This window comes from Triticum dicoccoides, chromosome 7A (genome assembly GCF_002162155.2).
Source record: "Triticum dicoccoides isolate Atlit2015 ecotype Zavitan chromosome 7A, WEW_v2.0, whole genome shotgun sequence".
Classification (NCBI taxonomy): Eukaryota; Viridiplantae; Streptophyta; class Magnoliopsida; order Poales; family Poaceae; genus Triticum; species Triticum dicoccoides.
This window is the reverse complement of record NC_041392.1, coordinates 746947267-746956093: the sequence shown is the minus strand read 5'-3', so window position 1 is coordinate 746956093 and position 8827 is coordinate 746947267. Positions and strand designations below refer to the sequence as shown.

General features: G+C 46.5%; 1 protein-coding gene across 3 annotated transcripts; it reads right to left on the bottom strand.

The window, feature by feature from the left end:
* Positions 1–24: 24 nt before the first annotated feature.
* On the bottom strand, positions 25–5750 carry LOC119330807 (protein BTR1-like). Of its 3 annotated transcripts, XR_005160267.1 has the most exons (9): positions 5513–5750; positions 5267–5392; positions 4874–5136; positions 4640–4734; positions 4189–4369; positions 2257–2382; positions 776–1245; positions 567–628; positions 380–457 (listed from the first exon to the last, which is right to left on the bottom strand). XR_005160267.1 is itself a non-coding variant. In XM_037603934.1 (8 exons), exons 1-8 carry the CDS (start codon positions 5694–5696, stop codon positions 247–249), a joined length of 1248 nt encoding a protein of 415 aa, XP_037459831.1. In that variant the 5' UTR covers positions 5697–5747; the 3' UTR covers positions 25–246. The 3 variants fall into 3 exon arrangements, 2 of the variants coding, with proteins under 2 accessions (XP_037459831.1, XP_037459832.1); XM_037603934.1 differs by lacking the exon at positions 776–1245 and having other exon boundaries at positions 25–457; positions 5513–5747; XM_037603935.1 differs by lacking the exons at positions 380–457; positions 567–628 and having other exon boundaries at positions 1209–1334; positions 2250–2382.
* Between the last annotated feature and the right edge of the window lie 3077 nt (positions 5751–8827).

The window sequence follows — 8827 nt, the reverse complement described above, 5'->3', positions numbered from 1 at the left end:
AACATCAAGGAGGGCAAGGCAACATTCAGCAGGGGAGATAATATTCTAGTATCATTGACCAGGCAAAACATGCAAAATCCCAATGCTAACAGGAAAATTGGTGAATCATCATCAGTGATCCCATCATCCATTTACCTGACTAATCCTTTTTACTAGCGATTGATTTGATTATCTATCTCTACCAGAGAGAGACGCAAAACTCTAAAAATGGTTCGATTCCTTCCTGTGCTGTCCGTCCGTGACTATCTACTCTGTCCGATCACTCAACTTCAGCCGATGCATCTGCACGACTGCATCATCATCCTCCTCCTCCTCGTCCAGCCTGGTAAGCAGACCCTTGACGCTTGTTCCCTCCACCCTCCGCCCCATCAAGTTGCCGCTGGCCACGGAGACACGGTGCATGATCATCGCCTCGGCTGCGCGGATCGCCTCTGATGTTCCCCTCATAATCACCTCCCTGCATCACACACCAAATGTTATTAGGTTACATACATACGGTACAGGCGACCTTGTTCCGCAAACTCAACACACACAAAGAACAGAAACTGAGCACAGCAAAACGCTACCTGTCGCGAGTCCCGGGCATGAACTCCCCCTTGCCTGAGATGTCAATCCATGCTCCACTAACCTGAAATCCAAACAACTTATCATGGTCAGGCAAAATATCGAATGCCATACCCATACATATGTATATCAGTTTGATAAGAAGAGGAGAAAGCCAAAAAAAAAAAAGACCTCAACACCAATTAAACCACCATTCAGGAATAATACTTACTGCACCATGCACACATGTTCCTTCCTTCCTAGTGCACATGCTCTGTTGGGGACAGGAGCTTGGCTAATGAATGCCAACGACTTTTAACAGGCCTCACATCTCATGATAACCCAAACAAACCATCATATGACTGACAAACTAGAGAACCTTCTGCCTGCCTTGTACGCGTGATCGACACACGCTAGTCCAGTTCTTCAGTTTCTTTAATATATACCTTCCCATTATATTGGTGCAAGCTTACATAGAAAACCCACATGCATGGTGCCATATACAGTACTGTTCACGAGTAAGGAACACTACTACTACCCTCTTCTTGCTGCAAGTGACTTTGCTTTACTTAAGCACCGCATATATATAGGACCAGATGACGACAGTAACCCAAACAAAACCAGCTTTCCTTAACACAACTCATCTAGGAGGATGCAACACCTCTAGAGAAGTTGGTCAAAAAAAAAAAAATTCCAGGCATGCTGTACAGATACTTCATGTTAGACAGTTAACCACAGGAGAGGGCAATGAGCAGCGCAAGTAGAAAAAGAAAGTGTTACTTGACTGAACAGGAGAGGGCAATGAGCAGCGCAAGTAGATTTTGCAGCAGCTTTGCACAAGGCCCAGACCATTTGGTTAACGGGCATAAACAGTAAATAATGTTCTTCACAAATAATTTTACATCCAGTATGCAAGATTAGCAAGAGATATGTCAAACTTATTTACCAAAGCATGCATGATGACACAAATTTGCACATGTAAATCAGATTAACAGTTCAAAGTCAAACCCACAATTTAGTGAAGTTTAGTTTCCTGATACTAAACTTGGCAATGATGACGAAGCTGACAGCAGTGCTTGCAACAGGACTCGTTTAGTTTAGTTTCTTGATTATATCAAAATAGGTACCCTTTTGATCTCTTGTAATAAATTGCCCACGTGTGCAAACTCTGTAAGTCAAGCAAGTTTAGCTTGCGTTGTTGAGTTGAATCACGGAATGAGAAGCTTTTTATGTTCTATATAATTATCAAGTCATTTCTGTACCCAACGGAAAACTATTTGAGATTAAGAGATGAAATGTTTTCTTGTACTAATGCAGGAAAATATTAGTACGACGATATGTTGTATAGGGCAGACAAACTGTCGGGCATGGGGAGTAGAGCAGGGGGCGTATTGTGTAGCCTGTGAGACATCTATGTTGTTCTTTGCTGGTTAAGATTGAGAGAGCTCTAGTTTAACCATGGTGAGGTGTGGAATCATACCATGGGAAATTTATTTCAAGGGGATGCGTCATAACTAAATTGCGGGTGTCACATTTAAAGGAAAAAAAATGCGCATAAATGTTCAGAACAGGAATTTTAATTTTCATTCATCGCCTTCATCAGTCCGCATTCAGTTACAAGGGGGAGAGATAGATTAAAGTTATAATCCTAATTATATCTAGTAGGCTGGGAAAACAAAGTGTTACTTGACTGTTTGTGGTGAACAAGGATACCTTGCTGATCTCATTGACAATCCTTCCACCACGACCAATAACAGAACCCATATGCTCATCAGCAACAGCAATAGTGACAGATTCTTGGGCATCCTTATTAACAGGTGATCTCATTGGAATGTTTGGCTGAAAAAAATCAAGAGAAAAAAGTTGAGATTTGGCAAAAGGCCCAGACCATTTGGTTAACTGTACATAAACAGTAAATAATGTTCTTCACAAATAAATAATTTTGCATCCAGTATGCAAAGAACAGTAAGAGATATTTCAAACTTATTTACCAAAGGATGCATGAAAAACACCTTTATGTTAGTCAGTTTAATTTTTTGTTACAGACGAAATTAGTAGGCTTAGCATTGCTAGCAATCATTCCAGTTAGGGAGCCAATGTTCTGTAATTTACCAAGTTTCTTGATATGGAACTCCTACAGAGAGTACAGAAAAGAAACCTTTCATAGTGAATGCAAGTAAATTTCGATGAACAGATCATACGTACTGCTAGTTGGTACTCCCTCTGTAAACTAATACAGAGGGAGTACATATAATTTATACATTATATGAAATTGCAGTAAGTTCTTGAAAAAGAAATTGTCAAGCTTGTGGAAGGATGGGGTGAGAATGAACCAACAAGGAACAGTTGATCGATGAGAGCCAAAGATAAGTTGAAATGCATTATGAATGTTCAGGAATCTCTTCTATTCCAGATACTGAACTTGACAATGATGATGAAGCTGACAGCAGTGCTTGCAAGAGGGCCCATTTAGTTTAGTTTCTTGATCATATCAAATATAGGTGCTGTTTGGTTCTCTTATTATAAATTGCCCACATGAGCAAAATCTGCAAGTCAAGCAAGTTTAGCTTGGCTTGTTGAGTTGAATCATGGAATGAGAAACTTTTTATGTACGATATAAAGTCATTTCTGCACCCAATGGAAAACTATTGAGATTAAGTGATGAAATGTTTTCTTGTACTGATGCAGAAAAATATTAGTACGAGATGTGGTGTAGGGCAGACAAACCGTGTAGTGAAAAAATGTGTACCAACTGGCCAAGCACAAGATTTGAGAAGTTTACTGCTTTTAGCAGTAATATTATTTTTGAAAAATATACTGGATGAGGTGGGAAGAGTTATCCAAGGAGATGCTTCCGTAGTGAACAGGATGTGAACTGTCGGCTTGGAACTGCGTGGGGCGTACTATGTAGGCTGCTAGGAGGGTGTGTAGCCTGTGAGACATTTATGTTGTTTTTTGATGGTTGATGCTGATGAAGACTGAGAGAGCTCTAGTTTGACCATGGTGAGGTGTGGAATCAAACGATGGGAAATTGATGTCAAGGGGATGCGACATAACTAAATTTCAGGACAGACAAATGCACATAAGTGTTCAGAACAGGAATTTAATTTTCATTCATCGCCCTTGTTGGTCCACCTTGAATTGCGCGGGGGGAGATAGATTAAAATTATAATCTTAATTATATCTAGTAGGCTGGGAAATATAATATCCAGATTATAAAGATTTAAGCTAGAAACTGGACAAATAATTTGCATGCATTCTCCAGGCTAGAATTACAATGAGGGTTAGGGTAGACAAATAAACTACAATATGATATACCTATTAGATCTAATAAGCAAAGCATTAATAATCTGGTCCCTTTGTTGTATATATTATACAGATTAGAACTAAAACTTGGATCACAGGATGATCTAGTACAGCTATTGCAATTGAAATCTGGTCCAATTGAAGTCATCGGTGGAGCAGGTAATTAAATGTGATAGGAGCTGTAACAGGGTAATCACGTCATGCATGGGGCCACTGTCTGTGCCTAGAATACGAATTAATACAGCTAGCTTGTATACGACGACTTCACATAGAATAATTCGTTTTTATTAATTCAGGGCAGGGATACTGAAGACGGGCGGTGCGGGGTGGAGGAGTTACCGTAGCAGCTGCACATGGAAACAAATAACGAATGTCCTCTAACAGCTCAAATATTATCAGAAACACTGCTCGCAATAGATTATCCAAGGGCCCTGTGATGGTGACCAGCCTGTCGTTGAAGCCATAGGAGATGTTGTGTGGTGAGATCTGAATTGCAGTTTCCGAAGCTTCAGTGAATGACCTAGTAAGTCAGCAATAAAGAAACTCAGACCAGCAAAGGATGGCGAAAACACTAGTGTAGAAAAGAAGCCATGGCCTGACCAGAAGAGCAGCACACAAGGCAAAACAAGGCGGTAAATCCAATCAAGCGTGCATGGCATGGGTACACAAGGCAAAACACACACGCACGGTTCATTAATCAGAGATGCAGCAAGCATAGCGTGATAGGCGATGCGCGAAGTCGACGTACGTGAAACTAAAAGACAGAGAATAGGAGGGAAAACATATATACTTGATAACAGATCCTCCTTTGCCGATGAGCACGCCGCAGCAGGGCTGAGGCACGACGAGCACTAGCGTGGGCTCAGAGTCGACCGCCTGGTCACCCTGCGAGAAGCAATGATCAACTTGAGAGGACGAAATCACCTCACCTGCTCGGGGTCGGGGGATGCAGCAAGTGTAGTTTGTTGTTGCCCTGAACTGAAGAGTGGACAGAGATAGATATATAGGCAGATCGATGTAATACCTGAACCTGGTAGAGCAAGAGCCTTTGGAGCAGTAGCTCCATGGCGTCCATGACCTGGCTGAGGAGGCCATGGACGAGCACGACCCTGCGGTCGGTGCCGGGGAGGAGCTGGTCGTGGCGGGAGAGCTTGACCCGGGCGCCGGAGCGGGCCTCGACAGCGGCGACAGTGGAGCCACCCATCCCGATGATGAGCCCGGCCTGGGCGTGGGTGACGAGGAACCTCGCGTGCGTCCGCTTGTTCACGCCGGCGAGATCATCATCATCTGGTTCCCAGCCGCACGTGTGTTCATCGTCAGAAGGAGAGCAATCGGATTGGCAAATGGAGTCTGTCGAACCACGCGCAAAGCAGCAGGTGTGATGAGCTGCTCAGGAGGGGGGAATGCGGCTGGGTACCTTTGTGACCGTGGGAGGAGACGGCGGAGGACGGCGGCGACGGATCCACGGCGCGGGGGGCGGACCCGGCCTTCCCGGCCTCCGCGAGCGACAGCAGGGACACGGCGCGCGTCAGGTCGTCGTCGTCTGGGACCGGGACCGGCGGAGAGGAATCGAAATGCGTGAATCAAATCGAATCGAACTGAAGTGGATCGGCACCGATGCCGCCTGCGGTTGGGGCTTGGGAGCGGAGGGGGCGAAGGCTACCTTGGTCGGAGACGGTGGAGTCCGGCGGCGACGGCGAGGGTTCCATGGCGGCCTTCCCGACGACGCGCCCCTCCTCCGCGCGCGTGGGCGGCGGCTTGTCGCTCCCCCACCCGCTGCCGCCTTCGCCGTCGTCTGGGTCCGGGACGGGTGAAGGTGAGCGGCCGTCGTCGGCGGCGGGATCCATGGCGGCGCGGCGCGTAGAGGGGGACGGAAAGGAAATGGGGGTTGACTCCTGTTGACTGCTTCGTGGCTTCCCTTTTTTCTTCTCTTTTTTATTATTGTTGTTTATGCATTGTTTATCCATTAAAATACCAAATCCATTTTCAGATGTTTTTCCCAACAAACTTGATCCAAGTGTTTTTTCCCTCACGACTCCACGCGACTGCAAACCTAGCGCCGCCAGGAGATTGGTTTACCATCCATCGGTGGTGGGGGAGATTGCTGTACCTACACATGTGGATAGTTTTAGGCCAAAGCAGCTTATCTTTTTAGGCTGTTCATCGTTTTGGCTTCGGCGACAGCGCTAAATAAAGTTTCTTCAAATCCTACTCCGACGAGGCGACTAGTCCTATCATTGGGAATGGGTCCGGAATCCATGCTGTTCAAGCAAGGACGGTGCGGCGGCGGCGGCAACATCCTCGTGGTGGTGCTTGGGAGATAGTCCGAGAGCGGATGCGGATTGTGATCTGCGTCGGCGGCATCTGCAAGATGGTGGAACGTGGATGTCAGGTATGGTTTCCTCCTCCAGTGTCTTTGTCATGCAAGGGTTTCAGATCCGGAGTTTGATGGCTTGTCTGGGGTGTTGCCACGGTTTGCTTCGTTTAACGGTAATGGATTCGCCTTTGGACGACCGGAGCCGCGTCGGCTGCTGACGTCTGGATGACGATCATGTTCTTCTCTGGGTCCGCGTCGACCCGAGCCGCGTCGGCTGGATGACGATCATGTTCTCCTCTGGGTCCGGGTCGACCCGAGCCGCGTCGGCTGGATGACGATCATGTTCTCCTCTGGGCCCGGGTCGACCCGAGCCGCGTCGGCTGGATGACGATCATGTTCTCCTCTGGATCCGCGTCAACTGCTGCCGGCTAAACGATGATCATGTTCTCTTCTGGGTCCGCGTCGGCTGCTGCACGCCTTCACCTTATCCTAGTGGACGCACCAGCACTAGACGGCGCCCGCCTTCGTCTCTTCGTTTCGCCTCCCGTCGCTGCCACCGGTTTCATTCTCTGAGTTACCGTTGTCTTCCTCATCCCGGCTTGCGGGTGCACCGCGAGTCGGGACAGTAGGCCTCCGAAACCGCACAGTCCTGTACGGGAGAAGGGTGATAAGGTTTTTGGGGAGCGCTCCGCGCGACTACTGACTTCTTCATCACGGACTCCGACGACTACTTCCCCGACGTCGACGACATGGCTGGAGAGGATGTCGACCCCAAGTCCAGTGCTTCTGCTGCTGCTGTCCCGTACGTATTTATGCTCTTTCTGTTAGACGTCTTGCCACAGTTCTTTGCTCTAGTTTCTGCCCTACATGTGTTAGGTTGTATTTCATATATGCAACTTGCTATACTGTCTGCTCTAGATGTGTTTAGTTACAGTTCATATGTAAAGTTCCTATTTACCTTCTATTTGTCAAATCGCATGACTTGCTTTATCACTGCTATACTAATCGTGCTCTATCTAGTATTTCTGTTAATAAAATCATTCGGTAAATTGCTCATATTTCCAACATTTACAGCCTGGTTTTTGCAAAAAAAAACTGGGGTACAATTAAGAAAGATATCATTGCCGCTGTACGGAGATTCTTTGAGGATGGTTGGATGCCCGAGGGGGTCAATGACACGGTTATTGTACTCATCCCAAAAGGAAGGAATCCACAAAATCTGAAAAGCTTCAGACCCATCAGCTTATGCAACATGATCTATAAGGTCATTTCTAAGTGTTTGGTGAACCGGCTTCGGCCTTTGCTTGACGAGCTAATCTCAGAAACGCAAAGTGACTTCATTTCAGGGAGACTAATCACTGATAACATCATCATCGCTTTCAAGTGCTTCAACAAAATTCAGCATAGTAAGAATCCTAACAATGCTCACTGTGCATATAAGTTGGACTTGGATCGTACTAGCTAGCTAACCAAAGTATAGATACTATATGTCGATCGTATGATGACACGAATCGTTCGACTTTCTTCTTCTTTCCAGAATCCTAACAATGCTCCATCTAGTCTAGGTACATTTCTCCTCGTTCGCTTTCCTGCCTTTTGAGTTACATGCAACTACGACTTAACAGTACGCTTTATATACTTTACTGCCAGCTGAGTAGGTCTCTTTGAGGCCGAGCGACCTGGTGGCCGTTATCTAGGCCATGTGTTCAGACGTTGTGATTTTTTTGACAAAACATAAATTTTATTGACTCAAAATAAAGCATCAAAAGGATACAAACACAATAAGCACACCCGGCCTCTGCATATTTAGGATACACACAACCAACACCAACGCACGTACACAAGAACACGCCATAAAAATAGCAAAGTCAAATAAGATCAAAGCTATATATAAGCGAGAAAAAAATAGAGCGATCAGATCCACAATCTACAAACTACATCAGTGATCATATCCGCACCAATCATCTTATGACATCACACAAAGGACGAGGTTCTTCAACAGCAACACCTTCAGAAAGGGAGCGATGCTCAATCGCCTGTCATCGGATCCAACCACTCAAGGTCAGTATCTATGTTTTCATCTTGAAAAATCAGTTCGAACATATCCGAGCAATGCCTTCAACAAGGCCACGACGTAAAACCATCGTCATTGTCAGGCATAACCAACTCGGGTCACCTAGGCTTTTGCCCCGGAGCTCGAGACCGGGTGCTCAAGAAGCACCACCATCAAATCAGTCATGTGTTGTCGCCATCACTTTTCCACGATCCCAGAAGCTATATGCGATGTGTGACCGCCGCCGCTGCACCGCCACCCCTCTGTATCAAGTCGTCATCCATACTTTGCATCTCACTGTCGAAGCAACCACCGGATTTGGAATGATAAACCTTCACGAAGACCTTTCAGTGGCCACCACAATCCACAGTGAGGCCGCTACCGGGATGAGATTGCCCAGCCGCCGACGGAGCCCAGCAGGCAGCATGGCGTTGGATCTCGGTGTAGCAGCCACACCGACGACGGCTGCCGCATCCCATCCATGGTGCCCCACCTCCATGACGGGCTAGCCGGCATCACAAATCGCCGAAGCGATGATGAGATCCGGAGCGGTGAGGCTGTGTGACAGCAACTCATGTAGCTTGGCGAATGATGCCGAGCGCCGCTCC